This window comes from Passer domesticus, chromosome 10, assembly GCF_036417665.1.
Source record: "Passer domesticus isolate bPasDom1 chromosome 10, bPasDom1.hap1, whole genome shotgun sequence".
Classification (NCBI taxonomy): Eukaryota; Metazoa; Chordata; class Aves; order Passeriformes; family Passeridae; genus Passer; species Passer domesticus.
In genome coordinates, this window is record NC_087483.1 from 17824450 (window position 1) to 17849583 (window position 25134).

A 25134-nucleotide genomic window follows, 5' to 3' on the forward strand; every position below is an offset into this window, starting at 1 on the left:
TTTACAAGTGCAAGCTAAGCAATGTTGGTTAAAAATTTATATATATTTTTGAAAACATAATCTGGTGATATGTGATGCTATAAATGCAAATAACCTTTATAAAGGATGTGACCATATTTCTCTCTAGACTTAAGCCAAGAAAATAAGAAAGAACCCCAAACTGATAATATAGTACATTAAAAATTAATTTATGTCTTTTGGGCAAGTTGTCTCACATTAACCATTCAGTTAGAGAGCTTTTGATTAATTTTAATGACATTCTAGGTATTTATAGCCAGACAACTATTAGCTTTTGAATTGAAAGATTTGTTGCCATTTGGGTGCTGGGCTGATGTCAACATGCTCCAGAATAAAGTCTGGTTCTTCCTGACTCAGCCCTCCTGCTCCCTCATAATCCTGCAATGGGGAAACCCTTCTCACCTTCAGCACTCCAGGCAGTCAGGAGAGTCACCCTGGTACGTCACAGCTGGAAGAGCAGTTCAGTGGAACATGTTTTCATAAAACTGCCACTAACATCTGAGAAAGCAAGGCTGTTACAGGATCAGTTTCTCCAGGGAGTTACAGCCAAATCTTTTGGGGAAGAAAAGCACTTTCACAGTGCATTCTTTCCTGAGGCTGAGCAGGATTGCAATGTGGAACCTCCTACCTTGTCCATCTCTGAGAGTGATTCTTTTCTGCAGCTCTTGGGAGAAAAGGGTGTTGGAGCACACTTGCCTCAGGGCAGGTCCTGGGCAATGCCAGTGGGCCACCAAGGAGGGGTGCCAGCTCTGCCCCTGTCACACTCATCCCACAGCATGGATAACCCCTGGCAGCCCTGACCCCATGCAGGGAGCCTGCACATTCCCACTCGAAGTTGTTTGGGAAAATAGTCTTCAAGAAGAAATTGGAGGAGGGGATAGCAAATTATTTAGGACCAAGAAATAGGTTACAGGAGATTCTGGAGAGTAAAGAGGATAGTCTCTCTCATGGGAAAGGGAATTGGGGCATCTTCAGCTCTCCTTGGTTGCCTGCTCATTCTCAGACTCTGCTGGACTATCTGATTTGCTCTGTGTTTTGCTGGTAGCTCCTACTATGGTTCTTTGGCACTTATAGAGTACTTGCTACTCTTCAAACCACAGATGTGAATTCTCATATGTGCACTACTGCTGTTGTCAGAGGAGAAAGTCGGGGGTTTTTAATGTGCAAGATGTGTCATGAATAATTTATTGGCAGAGACATCTGCCTTCTTGAATTATTTTCCTGAATGAAGTAGTACAAGCTCTGTCATTTAGAATACTTAGATGAGTAAAATCCACACATTATCAGTAAGGAACCATGTGATAGAGGCAGAAAGAACACTGGTGGTTTGGTTTTTTTAAAATTAAGTATACAGTTTATTATTTTTTTTTAACAGGTCAGGATACTCAGCCTTTGAAACTCCCATTTTTATTTCACAAATGTACCCTTTGAAACCTATTCTCAAAGAAGATGCTACAAAGGTGATACTAGAGTGAATTTCTGTGCAGTGAGTTTAATTTGGAACTTCTGAAAAGACTTCAGTTTAATTTAACAAGGTCCTTTATTTCCTATCCTATTACTGATTAGGCACAGCGAAAAAGCTGCATATTTCATGAAGATTTTTTTTTTTTTTAATACCTGGGGAGGGGGTTTGTCTCAAACTTATCAGCCAGCCAGCTGTGCCTAAAACCAGTGCTCCCTGGCCTAGGTGTAAAGGTCACCTTTGTGTACAACAGTTCCTGTCCTAGAGATCTTGTGTTTGAAGTGAAAATGACCAGCCAAATCAGAGGAAGGAAAACTGAAGCAAAAATGTAATGGGACCTGAATCTTTTACCTACCTGCCCAGCCCTCTGATCCAACAGCACACAGATAGGGTTCTGTGATGTAAGGCAATTGTTTCTTTCCTTCTGCAAATGAAGCAGTTGTCAGTCTTGTGTTCAGGACTCCTCATTACACAAAGCAGAAGTTAAAATCTTTAATTTCCTGAAGCTTTTCAGTGAATGCTGGAGGGCACTAGTTCTGTTTCTTGGAACTGCTTTTTCATTGCACAGAAATCCTGGTCAAGCATTCATTGTCTGTAAACTATGTTATTGTTAACAATACCTGTAAGAGTAACTTCATAATGGAGCAAGTCTTGAAATAGCAATACAGAGTTCAGATGTACATGAAAGAAAATATGGGAGAAGTGACTGACTTCAAAGGAAACAGGCTTGCTTCTGTACTTTGCCTCCATCTGATTTCATTGTTGTGCCACTCTCAGAGTGGGGCATGTTGACAAGGGAGGAAATGGATGGTCAGAATACGTCAAATCCCAACAAAAATGTATGAATGGAGTATGGAGGTTTAGACTGTGGTCCTTGTACTTACTTTTAGAAGTAACTTGAGCCTTCTCTTTGAAAGAACAGATTGAGACTGCTTAACAAAACCATGAGCACTGCTACTGCAAGTTCTGTACATTTATTCTCTAATTATATGTTATCAGTGTGCTTTGGAGCAAACCAGACAGCTAGAAATCATGCTTTGGGAAGAGGTCCTTGTTAGGGAGATGAACATCTCTGTTTACATAAGCTGAAGAGAGGAGTGGAAGCATCCTTGTGTGACTGCACTGAAGCTGAAAGTCAGGCTTGGCTATGGACAGGTGGAGCTTTAGGTGTCCCCAAAGCTGCTGCCACACAGCTCAGAGCACTGACTGAGGAACACAGGGCTGTGTTGTGCCAGTAGGGTCTGGGAACTTCCTTCAGCTCGACAGCACAAGGTGCTGAGCACAGCTGCCATCAAGGGTCCTTAGGACTGTCAAAGCTGCAGGCTCACAGGAATGTCAGCTGGTGCTGCTGGTGCCATTTTCTTCTGTAACCCTCGGGTAGATTTGAGGTGTTTAGACATTTTTCACTTGTGAGAATAAACTGATCATCATCTCAGCTGGAGATAGGAAACCAGTCAAAAGCAGTTTGCCTGTGCTGGTTTTCAGCTGGACAGTGTCCAGGTTAGACTGCAGGGAAGCAGCACCTGTCATGTGTGGGGACACTCTTTCTGCACAAAAGGCAAAAGCGACGTTATAACCCACAGCATGTTACCAGTGTGTGATGTAAGGAGTGTGTCGTGTTGTGCCTTTGTCACCAGTTAAGTACAGCTGCAACAACCAGCCCTTCTCTCAGCCTCTTGTGTAGTGCAGATGCAAACATTGCTTCATGGTCTCCAAAGGGAATTCAAAGCCTCCAGCAGCTGGACTGATGGCTCAGAGAATCTGTGAATGTATGCTATACAGTGGTGAGTGTTGTGCTTATGAAGTCTGACAACTGGACTTGGACCATGTAAAATGCATTTAAGTTCCTCCATGTTTTGAGTTACCAGCTTTGATGGGGGAAATTCTTATACTGGCTCAGAAAGTGCCACACTAAAGCACGGCATGTTACAGTATTAGTGGTAAAGATAAAGGCTATCCCATGACTTATTACCAAACCAAGCTTTTTTAGAAGAAAATGTTAGTAAGAAAAAATCAACTGACACTTGGTTATGAGTTTTCTACACATTAGAGCATTCATAATTATGCTGTCCTCAGCAGTTTGTGGTTGCTCAGAAATAACACATTAAGTGGCTGCTGATGCTGGTCTCATGTGGAGTCCTTGTACTTATCTAGGGGTTGTGTCCCCTCCTGTGTTACCTGTTCCTACTAAATAACTTATTCCATAAGCCTACAACAATGTGCTTGCTGAGTTGTGAACAAAACATCACTGAACTGAATTATAGTGTGTGTAGCTTTAAGATAATGTTTTTGTGAACTTTTGCTTTCAATTGTACTGGTTTGAGCATCTCTACTATTAAAATTCTTAATTCCTTTCTTTAATTTAAGCTTTACATGGGCACTTAAACAGTCTCTGTGATATTACTGATGGATGATTCATGTTAAATTAACTTTTCAGCTCTTGTAGGTAGGAATCTATCAGAAGTACAGAAAGAGGCTTTTTTGGGTTTATACTGTGGGGCTTGGTGTTGTGTTGGTTTCGTTCATGATAATAAGTGCCCCAACAAGATCAGTCTTTAGTGTTTGTGCTGGAACTGAGAAAGTTTTCATAAACAATTCTAAGATTTTTTTCTTGTGAAATCAAAAGCAGGTATGCATCTGTCTCTATATTGCTTTTCTATTCATATGCTGCAAAAGACTTAACTCCTATTGTAAGGAATGACTGTCTATTCTAATTATAGCCAAAATGTTGCATGTTTCTATTGAGTTTATGGATAAATCCTATATTTAAATGACAGGAAATAGATGTGGATAATAGTGCATCCATTAGTGAGAGTGTTCCCTCACTCCATAATTCTAAATGAGAAAGATGCTTCAATACAGAACCTTGGGAGACACTAACACAAAAGTGTATTTTGTTTCCCTGTCTGGAGCTGGAGAAAGCAAAACAATATCAGTAGTTATCTGGTAACTGTGACATGCATGCATTTGACTTTCCCAGGCTGGCTTCACTAGAGTTAGTCTGGCAAAAAAAGAAAAGGGAAATGGAGTTTCATACAGCATTCCATTAAAGTGATGGCCATAGTATCTGGTAGTTACGATGTAATTATTTAAAGAACACTTCAAGGGCCTTATTTTGGACTTCTTGTAATTATGTAATTCAGATTTTTGAGCTGGAAAAGGCTGCCCTCCACTAACAAAAGCCTCCAGGTCTCACTGAACTCAGTGTAGCCAGCAGCTGGGACTGAAGCAGGCTGGGCCCATCCTGGGTGCACAGGCGCTGGCTCCATGCACGGCGGAAAGGCTGCATGCAACGTCCTCCCACAGACAGCCTCACTGTGAGCCTTGACACAGCTCCAGATCTTTTGTAAAACAAAACTCCATTCAATTTCCACTATTACAAAGGTTTGATTCTTTGAACACAGAAATTAAATTAAACTGAGAAAATAAATTTTTAAAAAATTGAAAATTAAAAACTACTCCATTCCATGTTCATGACATTTTTAATACTCATCTTGCTAAGATGCAGAACAAGGACTATTGAATTTCCATTCATTAGCAGCCAACAGATATGAATGAGTATTAACTTCAAACAAAAACTTGATTTATAACAACATTGAGTTGTGCACTTAAAAAAATAATTACAAAACATTTTTAAAAGGAAGAGTAACAGTGGAAGCAGTAATGAATATAAAACATGACTGATTAGGCTTAAAACATAACTTCAAGTATTCTATGGCATTTCCTCAGACATTTGTCTCATCTGTTTGTGCAATACCCATCTTTGCATAGTGAAGAAAAATTGGTCAGACTCCAGCCTTGAGTAATCTGTTTCTTGACCATGCACCTATACAGCTGTTAATTTGCCTGGCAGCCTTCTCTTTTAGGAGTATCAGATCAAATCAGTGAGATCAGGCGGCACACTGGAATGAGCTATACAGTTACCACAGTTTCTTGTCCAGCTGAATGGAGCAAATGTAGAGTAGATGAAATGGAGGCAGAGTCAACCTGGTCTTCTTTTGGTGACACTTTGTAATGAACAAGTTACTGCTAAATGGATATGCACTTCCCAAAGCACAGCGAGGGGGATGTACAAAAGCAACACCTATCAAATCCAGTTTTATAACTGACTACCAGCACAGGAAGCACTTGAGCCTGTACCCACTCTGTACTGAGCTGTATTGTCACTTGTGTTGTGTGCAAACAGGGCAGAAAGTGTGTTCTTCCCATACACACAATGGCTGAGGACTGGAGCATAAATTCAGTCAAGAAACCCTAATTGCTATGAAACTGCTGGTGTAAATAAAAAAGTTACTCCAGCACTGAACATATATACATAGTAGTTGGGGACCACTGTGGTCTGATTTAAAACATCACATCACACACTAACAATGTTGTTTGTGAAATGCTTCTCCAAGGTTTATTACACAGGTAGTTTATGTATATCCAGTTGACTTATTGTAATTTTGATACCACTGGTGTTTCTGTTGCAGGTTATGCTTGCTTTGGAAGCAGAACCTGAAAAAAGTTAGACATTATGTTCCCAATCACAACATTTTTAGAGAAATGTAATACAGTTGCAAGTATTTTTTGTTTGTCATCAGAAACATGTCACTAAATTACTTCTGCTTAAAGTCAAGCAGGAAATTTTCAGAATAAGGTTTATAATTTCTATTAATGTCAACTACCTGTGTGTGCAGCACCTTTAACTTATAATGTAGTAAGTGTAAATGTGATTATGTTAAAGCTGATTGAAAATATTTAATAACAACTGTGAATCAAAACCAATATATTGGGATGGTTGAATTGAACATTATCATAATAAGAAAAATAACTGAAATGAGGTTTTCTAACTCACAGGAAAATGTCTGCAGCATTTTTGAATGTTTTGGCTCTTAAAGCTAACTTGGGAAATGGATTTTCTCTGAACAAAGATGCAGGAAGTAGTGTAACTAGGCTTCTGTTGTTCCTAAACTGCAACTTTTAAATTAGATCCAAAAGTCTTTAATTCTGATTATCAGACACAGCTGTTAAAATTTCAGTTATGTCACTTACCAAATGAGGTAAGTTTTAAGTCAGGATTAAAAGGATGAGCCAGACTGTCCAGGCCTGTACTTTAAGGGAGCCCTAAACCAGACCTCTTCACAAACCCTTCTCAGGCAGCTGCAGCCAGGTGAGCCTGGTTCCTAGGGACCCAGGACTGCTGCCCAGGACCACTCTGTAAAAATCTGTGTTTGTGCAGAAGGTGTCTCTAAAATAATGGCAACACACATGAAATTACCTGGGATTTTGCACATATTGTGGTGGTAACTGGCTATCAGTAGCCAAGGGTCAAAGTATTAATCTTGCATTAAACTTTGAAAAGTGACATGCAACAAAGACATACAGGGAGTGAGTTAAAAAGGTCAGTCACCTTTGCAAGCTGCTTTGAGTGGATGGGCAGAAGGCAAGAGAATAATAGCTCATTCCAAGCTTTAACATCTTTTGAGTATTTTAAGGCTTATTTAAGTTTTGATTTTACAGGATCTAGGCAGGAAAAAAACTAGCTTTTCTTAAAAGAAAAAAAAAAGCGCTTGGCACTTCTGTGATTAGTTTGAGAGTGTGTTACTTATATAATGGAAAAGTCTGTATAACAGCCAAAAGAAGTAATTCAGACTTATAGTCAATACATAGATATGCATTTATACATTTTAATTGTTTTTGGTTTCAAGCATACAAACTTTAGTTCACATCTGTTTGGTGTCAGAACTCCCTGCATCTGCATGCTGTTATCTGCCTTTTTTGAGCAAGCCCAGAACATCTGCTGTACAACATGCTACAGAAAAAAAGGGGAAGAAAAAAAAACCCAAAACCAAACCCAACATCAAAAATAGATTTACATAAAGAATAGAACCTTTTTATATGGAAATTCTTTCCTCTCATATATATATATATTTATATATAATCTGTGAAAATGATACATCAAAATCTTATTTCCATATTTACACTTTTTCCTTCTTGGAAGAGTTCCATCCATCATTCACTAGCTTCCATACCCAAGAGGCTCCTGTCCAAGGTGGACAGTGAGCCCATGGAGCAGGGAACCCTCAAGTCCAGCAGCAGAATGCACTGCGTGGCTGGAAAAGCTGTTGAAGCCTGGCACTGGCTTCCCAGTGGTTTGTATTTATTGGGCTGCAGATTCTGCCTGGGGTCAGCTTGCTAACTTGGTTGTTTGTATGTGAGCCATGCAGGTTACCCTTTCAAAATTAGCTCCTCATGCCACTGGAGTTTGATAAGAAAAAGGAAGTCATGCGAACTCAAGTGAAGTTAGAGTGCCAGCAGGCTGGGAAAGAATCTTTTGCAACTCCATTATTTTGGAACAGTTCTCTTATTGCACTTGGTCTGTGTGTCTCCTTCTTAATTTGAGAAAAGGAAAAAAACACCTGATTTTTTGAAACAGTTTGCTTGTACCGCTTGTCAGTTAATGTTAACAAGAGAAAGGTGAATAGAGGAAGTATTTCCAACTTATTTCAACATCCCAACTTTGTGTTTATAGTTACTGTTCTCATGTTCTTCTGTACTGATTTAGTTCTTGTGTAGCTACAGCAAAGACATCATACCCAAAATCCAGTAGTGCAAGAAGCAGCTTTTTGAATGGCATTTCTTCAGATAGGGCCTTGTTGAGTTGGATCGAACCTTCGTTTTTTGACATTTCTTCCAGGTTGCATCACAAGAAGATGGAAAGAGAAAAATGCAAGACATTAGTTAGATATAACAGGAACAAAGCCATTGCTAAGGTCATAGTAAAGTAAAAGGCTCACACTGACAGTTTAACCAGTAACTTTTTCAAGGGGTAACTACTGAAGGAATTTGGTTGCATGCTTTCTACAGCACAATACCAAGCACTGGTTTCCTTATGCAGTTTAAAGATCATGCTGGCATCAGAAATCAATTATGTTTGTAGTATTTCAAGCAGTGCTCTAAATTTGTAGAACTTTTCAGCTCCCGGTAACACATGTGTGCACTAGGCCAAGAATGCACATGTTTACCTAAAGAGAATGAGTCACAAGTGCCAGGAATGGCAACACTTCAGCCAGCAGAGGCTTGAGTTCTCAGAGCAAGTGCCCAGCTCTGGCTACAGCAAAATTTAGTTTATGTAATCCAGTGTGACAAAAGTGTGTGTGCCTTTGTGAGCTCTTACCACACTATTGACCATAAGTGCTGTGACTCTCAGAAAGGTGCAAAAGACAGCTGAGACATTGCATTCGAAGGAGACTGGCCAGCTTTGTCAGTTGTGTGATTAGAACTGAATGTTAACAGTGGGCAGCAAGCTGGTGACATCCAATCTCCTGCGATGTTGATGTCCTATGTCAAACAGCAAGACATTAGGAAGCAACAACAAAAGTTGGGTGCAACCTCCCCAGTATCTGGCTTTATGTGGGGCATCAAGCAAGGGGCTCATGCATTTAGTTTTACCATTGGGCATACACACCACTACCACCACCAAACCAACATGCAGAAAATACAGAACAGGAATTCAACCCCTGGATTTTCAAGCTTCTGCAGCCCTGCTAACCTCTACCACTGCTACAATATTTATTCTATACATAAAGTTTAACTGGTGGTTTGAGGGTTTGAGACTAATGCAAAGGCAACTTCTTTTTGAGAGGATTTCCAGAGGCTGGTAATTCTTGGACATCCTTGATTTTGGATTTTTCCTTGGATACCTGTGATTGGATTTGTGCAAGATGAATGCTTAAGAACTGTTAGTTTCTGAAAGAAGATTATTGTATTCATCTTTCGGTCTTTTCCCCTCCAGGATTACTGCACTAATGCTCCTTTGGAATGTGGCTGACATTAGGTCAGTATCTCAATTCCTCATCCTCTATACTACAGGTACATTTGAGATGAGGAAAATAATTTTCAGGCCAACTTGGAAAACTGCCAGATAGGAAGTATGAATATCACAGAACTTGGTTAAATGTGAGTTAAAGGCTGCTGTGTATCTGCTTGTCCTGCCAGTTTCAATGGGAAAAGGACATGTCTGCTTCTCTCCCCTCTACCTCCTCCTTTTAAATACTGCCTAGCATCCTTGAATTCAAGTACTACTGATAAACAACTCATTAGTCAGTCCTTTTAAACCAACAATGCAGATGAAAAATCCAGGTGACATAACTTGTCCATACAGTGATATGGAAATACCATATTCCCATTTGCTTGAAGAGGACAAGCAGACCTTAAAACAGACCCTGAATTATATTGTCACCTGAGCTTATTTTAATTAAAGAAATTGACTATAAAGTCTTAGAACATGGTACAGAGGACAGATGCTATGCTAGCTTCCCAGTACAATCTAACAAAACTCTTTTGACTTTTATCATATCTGTTCTTTTCTATCCTGATCTTCTCTAGTGTAGTGTTCTAGTACAAACCTCATCATGGATTCTGTCCAAACCACATATTTACTTATTTCCTAGTTTTATTCAGCAGAAATACAGCCTTTGAGGAACAAGATACTGACCAAACCACTGCCTTTCTTCACTTAGGATATTCTGCTAACAATGTTGTATGAGGGAGAGAAACATGTGAAGAACTAAAATAAGAGCCTGAAATAGGGAACATGAGGTACAGTGTCAATAAGGAAACAGTACACACATGCAAAGCTTTAACAAGAGCTGCCATTGTAGCACTTCAGAGCTGAGCAGGGAGCTGTTACCCTGCAGGAATTGAAATTCTGTTCTGACTACCTGACCTGCTTTAACAACTTCATCCTGAATTACCAAGCATTATAATAATAACATGAAGACAATTAGTAGTCTAACTTAAATTGGCAAACAGAACAACTCTCCTTCTTCCCCAAGAAAATGATGATAAAGGAGAGGAGGCGAGTAGCAGGTTGTGGACATTTCCACCATTGACAGCTTTGAGTTATAGCAGTACAAGGTTCCTTCTGCTATGCTTCAGTTAAATGGTAAGGGGCAGAAGTGTTCTCTAGGGAAGGACACACCTGAGAATGATGCTGCTTCCTAGTCCTTTGTTGGTTTATGTGGAAGATCTTAGAACATCAACACCTTTGCATTTTAAATTTTAATTCCTCTTTAAATAATGAGGGTCAGCCTTTCTGTCTGTAATCTAACCAGAAAGAGGGTCTCTAACAAGAAGATAAGTATAGGTTATTTTTAGTCAAAAAAGCACTCCATGCTACAGCACATCACTGCCTAACATGGTCATGTTTACAAAAAAAAAATTTCAGAAAAGAAAAACTGGTTTCCAAAAGGGCTGGATGTATTCAAGAAATACCTTGCTGCAGTCTGCTGCATTCTTTTGTGCAGCTAACTAGGAACAGTCATAGAGTCCATTACTTGCAAATGTGTGCCCCTGTGTGTGTTCATGTAAGTACAAAGCTTTATTGCAGATTTTATGCAAACCCAGTATTTTAATCACTTCAACTACCTAATGTTTTCATAGGCACTCCTAAAGCATGGTTCAAATGCTAAAGAAAAGCTTAAATTAACTTTTGCTACAAAACTGGTTAAAATTATCAAAATGAAGGACTAAAAAAAGCAACTTAAAATAGGACACTGACCTCCCATTTATTCCAGTAGTTTGGGGTAAAAGTTAGAAAATACCTCACATTTGAGTCTAGCTGCTGTTTGTGCAGTGATGACTGGATATTGGTCCACAATTCATGCTTGATGGAAATGCTGGTAAGGGATCAAAATGTTCTTCCTCACGAAATTGCCACCAGCATTCCACTGCTTTAACTTGTGGAAACCTTTGGGGTCTAAACGCAACCGCCCAGACCAGTTCAACCTCAGCATCTGTTAGAGCTGGACAAGTCTTTGGTCCCTCCATTCATCTTCTATTAAAGAAACAGAAAACCTTGCAGCTCTTTAGCTAAGAACAATTGCTGGAAATAGAATTGTGCCTACAACCAATTCTCTACCTGCCACTTTTGTATTCTGCTATAACAAGCAGCAGCTTTTCATGTATACTTCCACATCACTCTTATTAGTATTACCTCTTAGCAGTGTTTTGTTACCGAAATTGCTGTTAAAGTCAGTAACAAAAGCATTGACTTATATTACTGCAGTAGCTTAGCAGAAGTGAGTGAATATATGCTAGGAAAAAAAGTGTAGGCCCCTGAGCTACTCTAATGGTAAAAATGTCCTTCCTATGTTAAACACTGTATACTGCACAGACTTGCTGCACCACAATCAAGAACTTACTGCTGTACGTAAACAGATTTAAAAGTACTATGCAAGACTCAACTGTGTAAAATCTACTTCTTAACAAGGTTTCTACCCACAGCCTTTAAGCCACCTCAAATGTCTAATGAGATTCTATATTCTGTAAAATTGTCCATTAATATTTTCTTTCCTATTCTGTCCACATATTAACTTGATTTAAAATTAACCTTGGATTCATTCTTGAAACTGGAGGTCGTTTGTTGAGCTGTTTTTACTTTTTTTCCTCTGAACTTGCATCAAGGTTTCTTTAACACTTCCCCTCCAACCCCACCCCCCACCTCAGTTCATGAACAAAGTTTGCTTAGTTGCAGCTTACGTTTGATATGGGCTTGACACCACAGTACCGTATGTTCATATGAACATCTGATAACCTGTGAAACAGAAATCACATCTCCCAGTTTGTAAAGCATTAGCTACCTTCTCTCATAGTTGCAGAGACTAAATATATCACTTGCTTAAAAAAAAGGAAAAGTTAAAATCCCTTTATTACCCTCATCTGTCCCTCCAGATCTATCTGAAGCCAAGTATTGGAGGTCTACATGTGCTAGCCCTCTTTGTGTACAAGCTCAAAAGCCTCTTCTCTTCCCCTCTGGCCCCCAGAAGAAACATGCACTTCAAGCTGTGAGCTAGGCCAGGCCAGTGTATTTGAGGTTCTGCTACAGAATAAACAGTTGTATCTTGCTCCTGTGAGAGTAAGAGCTTCAGGAGGCATTTCCAGTGCAGATCCTCTAGAGTCACAATGAGCTTCTCCCTTTGGGCAAACAAAGGACACCAGGGTGCAAAGCTGATCACTTGTGAGAGCAGTTTGAGAAGTGTGAGACACAAAGAATAAATAATCAATTACATCCTCTTTTGTTTTAAGACAGGGAGGGATTGTCCTACTCCTCTCTTCCATGCAAGTTCTCAAGCTCTGTGTCTGCTGGAGGCAGGGGCTGCAGTGCTGATGGCAAAGGGCAAAGATGGCCAGGGCACAGGACAGCTTGAAAAGACTATAATATAATTATTTTATATATATATATATATATATATATATATATATATATATATATATATATATATATATATATATACACATACATACATAATAGAATTATTTTATATTTTCATGGCATGTATTTTGTTTTCAGCAAACTACCTTGTGCAATACAAACCTATCATCTAGGGACGCACACCCTGCTTCTGCAAAGTCTGTGAATTGCTAGGTAATGGACAAATGTCTCTTACTGTAGAAAACTCATCCAAAAGGGTAAACAGGCTTTTTTTTCCCCCAATAGCATCTTGCTTGGTTAATTCCCATGGGCACCCTCCAAACGAGCACTGAGAGAAAAATGAATGTGGCCAAGTCTTTCTGAGAACACCAGCAGTGACAGGCAGTGTAATAGGGACTAATTGCCTTGTCCAGGAGAAAGGGCAAAGCCTGATTTACTGCTTTCAGCAGGCCTGAAAGAGATTTTGAAATATTTTCCTTCTACATGCATAGTTAATTAAGGCCAGCTGAAACTTCAAAAATATAAGAGTATAAACCAGAAGTAAAACATTTTCAGGTGACCTTTGAAAGTGAATTGCAAGATAAGACCTTATCACCAGATTCTACTTTGATAACTGCCTTAATCAATTAGGGAATATTTTTTTTCTTCTCAACTTTGCCATGAAATATGAATAGAGGCCATAGAAAAATTTCTTTGAATTATTATTATTACTACCACTTATTCTCCTTGAAGAATTATGGCTCACTGTTGTATCATGGCTTAACCTTGATTCATGTTATTGAAAAGAAACAGCAACTTTAAATGCCATGAAAAATCACTTGTACTTAATTACTTCCATGATCTGTTTGGTTATAAACACTGCTTCTAAAGGGAGAACTTTCATACCAAATACAGGCCATGCATGTGGGCAGAATGGACACTACAAAAAGGGTAGGAATTAAGTACCTTTGTACAAGACTCTCTGTTTGTTTTAACAGAGTAGTCAAGAGGAATGACTAATCTGTTAGTCCTTATAGTTACAAAATACATCAAACTAGAACTGGGAGAGAAATGCTTTCATCTTTCAGGAAACAGCTCAATATTTCAACATGGTCTCTCTAAACATGAATTTGCTTTTTATATTGCGTATTAATTAAAAAAAATAAATCAGTAACCACAAACAAGTTAGGTCTGCTATTCCAGAGTCAACTATGTCAACACAGCTGTTCCTGAAAACTTCTCTGCTCCTTCCACCACTGACCATTTACATGACATCTCTTGTTATCAAAAGTTTGAGCAGTTTGAAACTACTACTAACCAAAATAAGACATGCATCTTTTGGGGGCTTTTTAACCAATGTAATCAGCTTAAATGCTATGGACTGGAGGTGAAAAAAGACCTTGTTCCTCAAGTGTTAATTTAACTTTCATGAATTGACCTAGTTCTTTTATTGTTATTCAACTTTGCACCCTGATAACATTTGCTATTTTCAAATCCATTTTCTTCACTTGTTTACTTCATGTGTAATATCTTTTCTTGTTCAAAGCAGTCTGTTAAGAGTCTGGGGTTAACCAACTTGGAACTCTTGTAGCAGGAACTCAAAATTGAGTGATGTAAGCAAGAAATAGAAATGCCAGAGCCACCGAAGAGAAGACATGCGGCATTGCTTACTTAAAGCCCCATCCTGTCCCCCCAAGGACAATAGCTGCTACCAGGATGGCACCAGCGATGGAGCCTATTATAAGATTGGTGGCACTAGGACCTGTGGTAAAGGATTAGGGTAAGACAGACATAAGAACCAACAACTTCATTCACATTATGTGAAGCATCTGAAGGGTAGTCAAACAATTCAGGGAATACGGACAGCACACAAGGTGATGCCTCTAGACAGTCTCAACAAGCCCAACTTAACTTACTTTTCTTTAACAATAGGAACAAACAAAGCTGTTGGTCTCTGCATTGTGCTATGCTGACTTCTACCACAGATAAAAACCTAGTATTAGACAGTGAATTCCATTGTAACTTACTCCATTATCTGCTTCATGAACACTCAGCTGAGGACACCAAGATAGTTGTGAATAATTCCTTAACTTAGAGGGAAAAATATGAATGCTGTATGTTTTAAGATTACAGAAAATGAGAAAGAAATAAAAAATCAAAAAGCCCTCTCTTTTTCTCCTGAAAGGTGTAGATATTTTAATATGAGCTGAGAGCATCTAGCACTACTTACTCAGAGTCCAGACATCCTACAGTTACATCAATGCTCAATTTACAATTGTTTGACAAAAGCAAAGGATTATATAATAGGGAACAAAAGTTGAAATAAAAGTTTATTTCCACTAAGCTTTCCAAACATCAAAGCACCTCTTCATCATCCTCAAGAAGCTACTGAACAACAAAGTGGGGAAGGGTAGAGCAGAAAAAAGAGCAACAAAAAGAAGCAGCACAAAATATGTTCGTGCAATTTTCTGAAGAGGGCAAGAGAACACCTAAATAAGATATTAATAATCGACCCTTAAGTGCTCTGTTTACCCAGGACAGAGGAAAACTGACAATAGGCTTGAGTAACATTTGCTCTGTACAAAAACTTCCTATTGCAGTCTTTGATGTAAAACATTACAAAATGAAAGTAACTCAACAGCTCTTCTGCAGCATATCACACACTTTTTGTTTAACCATTTACATATTCAGCAACAGCCTTCAAAAACAGCTCTTACCCCTATTCCATTCTCCCCAAACCAACATTTCTACACAGCAATTGAAATTTTCCTAATTAATTGTTCTGAGCTGAGTCTGGAAAACTGTCACACAGCTAATATAAGGAAGAAAGAGGAGCAGCCAGAGAGCAGCAAAGAAATAGCAAGACTGAACTGCAACAACTGAAATTTTTAAGCTGTTAGGTCGATATTACAAAACCTCCTGCCCAACCCCACACACTGCAATAAACACTTGCCCTAGGTTTTAAAATTTACTGCAGCCACTTAACTTTATTGCCTCTACTACATGTTTCTCACCTCAGTGCTTCTGGAGATTCTGATTAGCTATAAGGAAACCAAATTTTAAAAATTGCTTCCTGCAGTTCCTACACAAAGAGTATTCAGGAATATGAATAAAATAGTTGGACTGAAGAAAAATATAATGAACTTTATAGATGAGCTGTGCACAAATTTGACAACAAAAAAATCAAAAGGTAATTCTGTACAATTTGGAAGAATGGATCTTATTTGGACTTACCTTAGAGTCACACCTGGCTCAAACTAACAGGCTTGAGCACAGTGGAGGGTAAGTGCCATCCTGCAGGCATTGTTGTTCCAATTAAGGCTTGCTTGTAACAGCAGCCTAATGAGCCACCATTTCTGACTGAGATCTACTGTTTGCTCTGGATTTCATCAAATGATCTCACAGAACAAAAGACTGAAAACACAGCAAGTGATTTATCTGTAATAAATTTGCCTTGAAAATATATCATAAATATAAGCCTTGAAAAATTCTAAAGCCAGTTTTTTCCTAGCCATAGAATGCCATCTTCTCACAAAAGAGGTGCAATGATTAATTGATAGTAACATAGTAATAAATTAGATAAAGATGTGCCAAATCAACTTTTACATCCCTCTTCTCACTATGTCCCCTGGTTGTTAAATGCCCAGGGATGTGTATCCATTTCATAGAGCACACCTAATCACCAAACATCAGTTTATTCTTTAAATAAAGAAAATCAGTATTGGTTTTATTTACTATAAATATTAAATAATTCAATCAATTTAAACAGAAGATATGATACTAAACAATCAGGCTCAGGTAATAGAAAAGTATAAATACTAAAAAAAAAATAAAAAATCAAGCCTGCAATAGGTAATATGACTAAACAGCAACCATTTATTTATGAGACTGGAGTACTCCAACTGCTGAATCCCAGTTTCAAAATACAGAGATCTAAGAGGATCACTGATGAGTTATACCTTACTGTAAGGATCTATGCCTTATGTTTTATTAAACATTACCAAATAAATTGTAGAATTAATAAACCAGAATTTTGCTACCAGTAAAGGGATGTTTACAAAGAAAAATAAAAATCCTTACGTTTCAGCTCAGTAAACCTCTCCAGTCACTAACTCAGATGCTTGACAAACCAGAAGTAAGAGGCAGGTCTTAACAACCACCACATTGTGGGATCATTTTCCATCCAGACTATCACAAGAGGCAACACTTTGGTATGCAGTTTTTCCACCACACTACTGCTATAACCTGCAGACACAGATTTATCAGGAGGAATCTCCTGCAGATAACTGCCTGGCACACCTCCTTTTCCTGCAAGGACACTGCTCTGGCATGGCTATTGTTCCATCCCTGGCCATCTGTTAGGACTGTGACACAAATCCTACTGAAGGTGTTAAATCAGAACACACCTGAAACTTCAGCAGACTTCAGACTATTCCCAAAATCTTCATCATCATCCAATAGATTCTACAAGAACGAATACACACCATTTGAAACTCTGCCAGTATTAGAAAAGGCAAGTTTACTGCAGACTGTCCTGCAGGTAACAATTACTCTGGTGATCTGATGTCTTTTCTTGCCTGTTGCTTTGCCAGCCAAATCCTCTGGTTTAAGTTCAAAGCTAAGTATCCATTTTGGTATGAAATCTGGCAAAAAAACTACTGCACTATTTTGTCCCCCATGATTCCTGAAATAAGTTCATAAATCATTAAGTAATTAAAGTTATTTCAGCACTTGGAACAAACATTTACAAGTTGCAAGTGAAGTGGTGAGGAAGCAGGAAGGACAGGTCCTGGCATCAGGCTGTGATGCTCACACCCTCCCCTGCAGCTGGTGATGGCCAGGCAGGCATTAGGAACACAAAGGGAATTTGCAGTCCCTGTGTGCTTTCTATAAAACAACAAAAAGTAGCAGTGGCTTGCCTTGAATGCACATTTGTATCTGAAGAAACCAGAGGACAGAGAAATATTGATGAGATGCAGGAAAAAAAGAATGAATAGAAACAAAAGGAATGAGTCAGGAGGTGAGCGAGAAAAGCAGAGGAGAGATGAAGAAAAGCTGGCATTGGTATGGAAGGATACAGGAGCAAGAACAAATGGTCAGGGACACTGGTCAGAGGCGAGTGGCTTGAGACAGCAGGTCTCAGGACAGCAGGAAGAGACAAACAGAAGAGAACAAGGCAGAATGTAAGCAAAAGGCAAGTGGTCCTCAACTTGTAGATAAATTTTCTGCTCCAGAATCTGTCCCCCAAACTTCTACAACTTTCACAGTCTTCAGTTTTTAGCAAACCATTGTAAAAGCTACCAGTAAAACACAGATCTGATCTTTCTCAAGGAAATGACCTATTACCTTCTTTCTTCTATTTGTTTTCTAGTAATTGTCCTCTGTGAACACAAAGGTCTCTACTCTTCTGAGACTCTTGGATCAGTTCCATGCGTGGACAGGTCCCTAGGGCTGCAGACTCAGACATGTGCAGCGCTGTCTGACTGGACCAGAGCTGTGCGCAAACGCCTTCGCACTCAGCCTGACTGGAAGTCACACACTGTCCTGCTCATGAGTCCCCCTTCAGAGAGGTGCCACTGTCACATGCCAGATGTCATATATGGTACTAGAAACATGGAAAAGTTGGAACTCTCAGAGCAGCAAAATAGCAGTCATAACATCTTTGTGTGCACAGTGAACGCGAATGAAGACAGCTTTTACATGGGCCTTTTTATGTGTATATATACATGAACAGAAATTTATATACATCATAGCCATTGTTAAAATTGAGGTACTGGGATAACACTTAGGATTACCATTTTCTAGAACTATGAAGAGATAAAAATTGCTCATACGTATTCTTTATACATGAATACTACACTGCAGCACTGTGCTATCTTGAGGTAACAGAATCCTAGCAACAGAACCTTCAGAAGCTTTACTGTAAAACCACCTGTCTGTATGACTATCACCAGCTTTCATCTGCCTAGCTTGATCATTAGACTGAAAGCCCTGCATGTAATAGAACAGTTCACATTACTCAGTCTATTTTGCAAAAGAATCAAGAAATCCCTTTTTTTCCTCCTTTTCCTTTTTTTTTTTTTTTTGGTAATTTGGTATAATGGAAACATTTAAACATTTAGTTTTATGGTGACAATGTAAAAATTCACAAACTTATTTTTTTATGCCCCACATTATCCCAGACAGGAGAAGGTTTAGCACTGCATGAGCAAACCACATGACACAGACACAGTCAAATCACAGGACAAATACAGTCACCACAGGACAAAGCTAAGGGGAACACAGAGGGCTCAGGTGCATACGGTTACCTCACACACTAAGGCACCAGACAGAGAACTCAAACTGAGAAAAGTGCTTACTCTATTCCCCACCCTGTGCCTCCAAAAATCACCCCCAAGGCCAGAATGGTCCCTGCCACTGCACCTATTAGCCTGTTAGCGGCCATGCTCACTGTGTGGAGGGAAAAGGGAAGAATTTTTCAGGAAATCATCACATATATGTCTGAAATGAAAACACGAAATAATTCCTCAAAGGAATACTTTATAATCCACAGTTGGATAAACAATTCAAATCTCCTCACAAACCTTTGTTTACCAAATAGCGTAGCTTTAAAATTCTGAAATGAGCTCTATTTGGTTGTCTTTGAATGCTTGTAAATATTTCAGTGAGAAGTTTTCCTGTAAATTCCTTTCAGCTTGTGATTCTATTATTTACTCTGAAAGGGAGCTTATTTAAAACAGCCAAAATATAAATAAATTGCCAATAAACAAACTTTCTTTTTGATTACCAGAAACTTACTGTATCCATAACATAATTAAGAAAACGAAAACTGTTTGGAAACAATTCCACCTCAGAAAAAACTAAAAAACCCCAACTTTTAAAGTAATTCCTTTACTAATATTTTTCTTTGTTACTGCATTTATCAATAGGACTCTCTGTTTATCTATATGACCTAAAACAGGTAATATCTTTTAAAAGCAAAAACCTACCCTAGAAACATGCTTCAGGTAGAAATTTTGATATGTTCAGATAGTCTCTCAAGACATTGGAGCCTTACTTTTAATCCTTAAGGGAACACTTTTCAGGAAAAAATTCTCCTGTGTTAGAGATTAAAAGTTTGATAGGTTCATGAAGCCACAATAGATCACAACAAAGAGTTGAATTCCCTGTCAAATGGGAACTTAGGGACAAAGATTTTATGGACTCCATGCTGAGTGAAGTGTGTTTTAAAATATTTTGGGGGGGTTTTATCCTGTTTCATAACTATACACACACAAACACACACACACACTTGAGACATAAGTTCTGCATTTAAATAAACAAACAGTACTCCGCTAGTCAAATAAAAGCCTAATTCTGCAAATTAAATTGCAGAGAAGAATCTCGTGTGTATATGGAGTTCCACTGATTTAAAAACTGCGAACCCACACTCTAAACTAACTCTAAGTTTCTGCAGTAACCAAAAACTAACAGCAAGAACTCCTTGTCTTCCCCAAACTGCTAAATGCTGTGTACATCTGCTAGTACAGGATACAGTAGGTTACTGAGTTTAGAGCAATTAAAGAGTCATGTATTAATAGCACCATAATTAAGGACCACCATTTTTTTTATCCTGAAGTAGAGAATGGAGCCAAAAAGCAATTGATGGATGATGGAAAAGTCTGAAAAATGTAGCAGAATAGCAGTCAATTGTCAATTATCACAACAATACATTAAAAATAGCAACACTCCCTCACTGTACATGTTCTAATTGTAGCAAGAAAAATGCTTGGAGTTTTGGTGTGAAAAAGATTAAGCCTACTGGATGAATTTTCACATCAGTGAAAGTGAAATGAGTGCTTCACTTCATTCAACCTTATGCTAAGGAAAAACAACTCTTTTGGTTTCTGTCTTGGACTTGTAAACTGGCATATGACATAGGGAGTAAAAAGGGATAAAAACTTAATGGAAGCTACTCTTGTGTATGCTGGGTCGTTACAACAAAGGAAAGTACTGCTGTACTCTTCTGAAATCTCACAAATGAATTCCTCTATAAGCATACAGAAAGAGATCAAAGTGTTCAGTCTCTTAAATTCATTTATAGGTGATTCAACATCAGTAAATTACTGATAATAAGAAAAATAATCCATCTTTTGAGATCATTGAGCCACCCTGAACAAAAGCACAGTCTGCCATTTTGCAGAGGACTCCACTGAAAAATGCAGTCTAAACTTTGCCTCTACCTGCTGGCAGAATTCCATGTACATACTATCCATTTAAGGCTTTTTCCTGGAATAATTCAACGTTGATGTATTAATTTTCACTAGGGTATCTCCATGCTGAACGAGATGAGGCAATCTGACTTACAGTGATTTATCAAAAATAAGTGTACCTTCTGTGTTACCCTTCCAATGGACCTTTTCACAGAGGAGGGAATAATTTCTTACCTACCAGATTTGGAAAGGAACAAAGTAAAATTCATATGCTCTCAGTGTCACAGCTGTAAATCCTGCTCTCCTCATCCACACACACAGAGAACTGAACAGCTCTACAGTGTTGGTCTCCATCATTTACATTTTTTTAAGACTCTCTAAGCAGCATTCCACTGTCAGGAAGGTTTTTAGAGGAAGTGGAATGATAAGTGGCTTGTAAGGCAGAGTACAAACCAGGCAGCTCTACACTGAGCAATGTTGGGACTGGGAGCCCAGGAAGCACCTGTACAGATTCCCTATACAAATCTGGACTGGTCGACAGAACCTCCTTCACAACAGTAACTTGTTTCAAGATGATCTCTTCAAACACTTCTTGGCAAAGGTCTACTGGAACCATTCTGCCAAGGACAAAAAGGCACACAAGACAGAGCCATTCCAGAGGGATATACCAAAATCCTGTCCTTCCTTGAAACCTTGGTACTTTCAGAGTAATCAATTAGAGTCTGAGTCCTCAGGACCAGCTTTTTGAACAACTCTTATTTTTTCTCCATCTACCTTGCAAATGGAGCAGGAGAACCTGGAACTGGGGAGTTTGTAAATGCATAAGACTGAATGAATATAGTCTGATGTTGAACAGTGTCCTGATGACAGGAAAGACATTAAAAAAAAAAAAACCCTGGACAGCACAAGTCCAAAGATATCCAAAGATATTCTTTGGCAGAGGAGTCGGAGAAAAACTCAAATACTTTCCTTCCTCTTTGAAAAAACTTTTGGATTATTTCCTCAATACCTCCTCCTTGTATTTGTACTTCATATGTAGTTGAAATACATACCACATACATAAGAACAAGCAACAGTGATTGTAAGAATAATTTATCAAAAATCTTAATTGTTTTTTCTTTCATTGCAATATGATTTCAAGGAATCTGATTTTACCAGGAACATTCCACTTTTCCCTTTTTTATGCCACAGCTCTCTGAATTAGTTGACTAAGAAAACTGAAAATCTCTAGTAAAATATAAATATTCAATTAACATATAAAAAAGTAAGAGCTACACTAAGTCAGGTTCCAATCACAATGAAAATTATCATTAAAAAACAGAGAATAAGGGACAAAGGAAAAAAACATTACCTGTTGAAATCTTCCCCAAATTTAAGTTAAAAAAGTAAAAGTTTTATCAATTCTCAAAGTAGAAAAACCTATTTCCTCTACATGAAGCAGAATTTTACTGTCTGGGTGTAAACACAGCTGTACAATAGTATTTGCTTTTTATATGCTAATTCTGCTACCATGTATCAACAGAAAAACATCATAAATACTTAAAAGAACATAAAAACTGAAACAAAACACAAACCCTTGGGTCCTTCATCCTTCTTGCCACCGGTATCCCTGACAGGGTCATCAATGCTGCAGTCTGTCCCAGCCCAGGAGAAATTACAAATGCAAGTGGCTTCATTACTACAAACCTAGCAAAAAAAAAAAAAAAGACAGCACTTAATTTCTAACTACATTTTATTAACATATCACACTGCATTTATTTAATATGTGATTAGACATTTAACTCATGGTATAAAACTTGCCTATTTGTATATTGTAACAATAACATTGAGTGTTTGGAATGACACAACACTCCTGGAAGTTTGCCTCAGCCCTCCTAATACTCTCACATACTGGGAGAAGCAGAGCTGGTTCTATCATCTCTGGCACACCCCTGCACAGGCTGTGAAGCATGACAGCAATTTAGCTAGACTAGTTAGACCTCCACCAGGCAGCTATCTGGACTTCGAGCCTGGATGCCCAGCAGGGATACAAACATTTGCCTTTGAAAGGTTCAGGACATGGTTACACTTTCCAACCTCTCATTTACAGCTTGCTCCCATGTAGAACAAAGTCAATTTATTTTAATTTGATTTCTCAGCATTTTTCCTAAGCAGCAATGAGGAATGCTTGCCTGGCTTCTAAAAGAGAGGGAACAGTTCTTCCTCAGTTTACATGTACCTGAATGACCTCTAATAAAGAACTTAGCACTCTAAAATTGGAAGTATATTTATTAGATACAGAAAAACCTATCCAGTGGACAAAACCTAAACCATATCAATACTAAGACTTTATAGCTAAAAACTTTCTTTATGAGAAAGAACAAGGAATGGTGCTGCTAGAAGAGGTTACTGTGGAAAAAGCATGACATAAGAAACAGACATAAAGGATGAAGTTTTGATTATAGGACTAGAAATGAAGTCAATCATTACACAAACAGCTAATAATGTCTTTGGACACTGGAACACCATGTGAAAAAAATCCAGGAAACAACCTATCCATAAATGATTCTCAGTAACACATGTGATTTTTTAATTCAACTTTTATAATGCTCTGCTTTTAAGAAGAACTCACTGGAGAACCTTCCCTAAGAACTTGAAGATAAACACATTTTATGGCAGGTTTGATCAACTGAAATACCCTTTTAAAATTAGGAACTATAACAATCCAAAACAGAACAGGTAAGATGGTTCACTCACCCTCCATGTCACTCTCAAAAAGTTCCAAGATGATTTCTAATCTCATAGGTTCAAATCCTTACTTTCAAATTTTAAAATTTTTGTATTCTTGATTTTAACCTAACCCTCTACTTTGAAACACTCAATTTTATTTTCAAGCACAGACAACAAGAAGAAATAACCCCTTCTCGTACAGTTGAGCCCTTTAGGCAAGTATGTGTCTCACTGAATCCCACAGTGGAAAGGTTTTACAGGTATTTAAAACAGCGATCTGTTCATCAAAACAGACACAACATCTTAGACAAATGAACTTGTAGGTAGAATAACAGCACATAATGTGCCTGAATGTAAAATGATACACCTTGGACCTGTTCAACAACTCTTTGGAACTGTTCAAGACCTCCCTCTCTGCTGAGGACCCACAGTTTGGAATTTTAATTATTTAAGCCATGGGCTATAAATCTATGAACACAAAACCAACTTCATAAAGGTGTTGGTGTGCAGGAAAAAGTTTAATTCAAGATGGAAAGTAACTTGAAATACGGGTAGTACATTACAGAAGTTCTTCCAATAATGAATGTCAAAGGTCTTTCTTGCTACTTACAAACCCAACTTTTGGATATAACTGCAGAACCGATTTGAGAAGTTTCCTTTTAAAAATTTTTTTATGCATCACAAAATGGCAGTCTTCCCCTGAATCCAACATTTGTGGTTTCAGATCAAAAGGTCTTAGGAAGACTTTGAGGTGTTAGGATCAGGTAGAGCAGAGAGAGCTGGGCAAGCTGAGCTGCTCACTCCCAGTACAGACTCACCCCATGACCAGAACAGACTTTTCCATTGGAACCAATGGGACAGCTGCTTATGTTCAAGGACTGAATTGGCAGGCACTTTTTGTCCAGACACATCATCTGAGGTCCACATGGAGCTCCATCCTCCACGTAACCTAAATCCGTATCATCATCTAAAAGAACATGAGCACCACTAGGAGAAATAAGTTTTAAGACAGTATTAGTATTATGACTGGAATCTTTTGAAAATATTAAAAGCATGTTGGTGTAGACACTGAAAGCCCCACACCATTCTTTCATTCAGACAGACTGAACAAAACTGTAGAGTTTTTCTGTCTGTCCACAGCAATAACACTGTTCCAGTTGTCAAAATAAAAATAAGTCTAGATTAGAACTTAAATACTCAAGAAGGGCAGCTTAGGCTTTGGGGATTTTTAAGTCTCTGACAGATCATTTTCCTCCTTTTTTTTTTTTTTTTCAAATGCTGTGAAATATTATTGCTAGAAAAAATACTAAAAAACTAACTTCCCATATGATTTAAATAAAAAACTGGTGGAATAATGGAACAATTAAGAACCATTGCTCACTCAGGACCCAACTATGTAAGAGTGTTCTCAGGGTGACAAAAACTGCAATGTTGCCAATGTCTTCAAAATACAAACCCAGTATTGTGCACAGACCCAGGAGTGCAGCAGACTGAAACTCATTTACCTGTTCTTTAAGTGAACTGTAGCTGAACGTCTTACCCTGCCACAACTCTGCAGTTTCCTCCTTCTCAGCCTT

At 38.4% G+C, this 25134-nt stretch overlaps 2 protein-coding genes across 23 annotated transcripts in view; one reads left to right on the top strand and one right to left on the bottom strand.

Moving 5' to 3' along the window:
* MDH1B (malate dehydrogenase 1B) overlaps window positions 1-25134 on the top strand; it is an 87359-nt gene that overhangs the window by 47326 nt on the left and 14899 nt on the right. For 10 of the 14 annotated variants that reach the window (XM_064434122.1, XM_064434130.1, XM_064434131.1 and 7 more), the window contains one exon: window positions 16744-24544. The exons of 2 other annotated variants lie outside the window; for them this stretch is intronic. The gene's annotated coding sequence lies outside the window, so the exon portion shown is untranslated. Of the gene's footprint in view, window positions 1-1393; window positions 5755-16743; window positions 24545-25134 lie in introns of those variants that run through there. 2 more of the 14 variants (XM_064434125.1, XM_064434124.1) reach the window with 2 other exon arrangements.
* The window catches only part of ADAM23 (ADAM metallopeptidase domain 23), a 67300-nt gene continuing 47109 nt past the window's right edge, over window positions 4944-25134 (bottom strand). The window contains exons 23-28 of one of the 9 annotated variants that reach the window (XM_064434110.1): window positions 24376-24544; window positions 22423-22534; window positions 14328-14418; window positions 12005-12059; window positions 8640-8803; window positions 7920-8152 (exon numbers count right to left, since the gene is read on the bottom strand). In XM_064434110.1, coding sequence (XP_064290180.1) covers window positions 8669-8803; window positions 12005-12059; window positions 14328-14418; window positions 22423-22534; window positions 24376-24544 — 562 coding nt within the window. In that variant the 3' untranslated portion in view covers window positions 7920-8152; window positions 8640-8668. Of the gene's footprint in view, window positions 8153-8639; window positions 8804-12004; window positions 12060-14327; window positions 14419-14628; window positions 17121-19015; window positions 19107-22422; window positions 22535-24375; window positions 24545-25134 lie in introns of those variants that run through there. The other 8 variants (XM_064434111.1, XM_064434114.1, XM_064434113.1 and 5 more) reach the window with 8 other exon arrangements.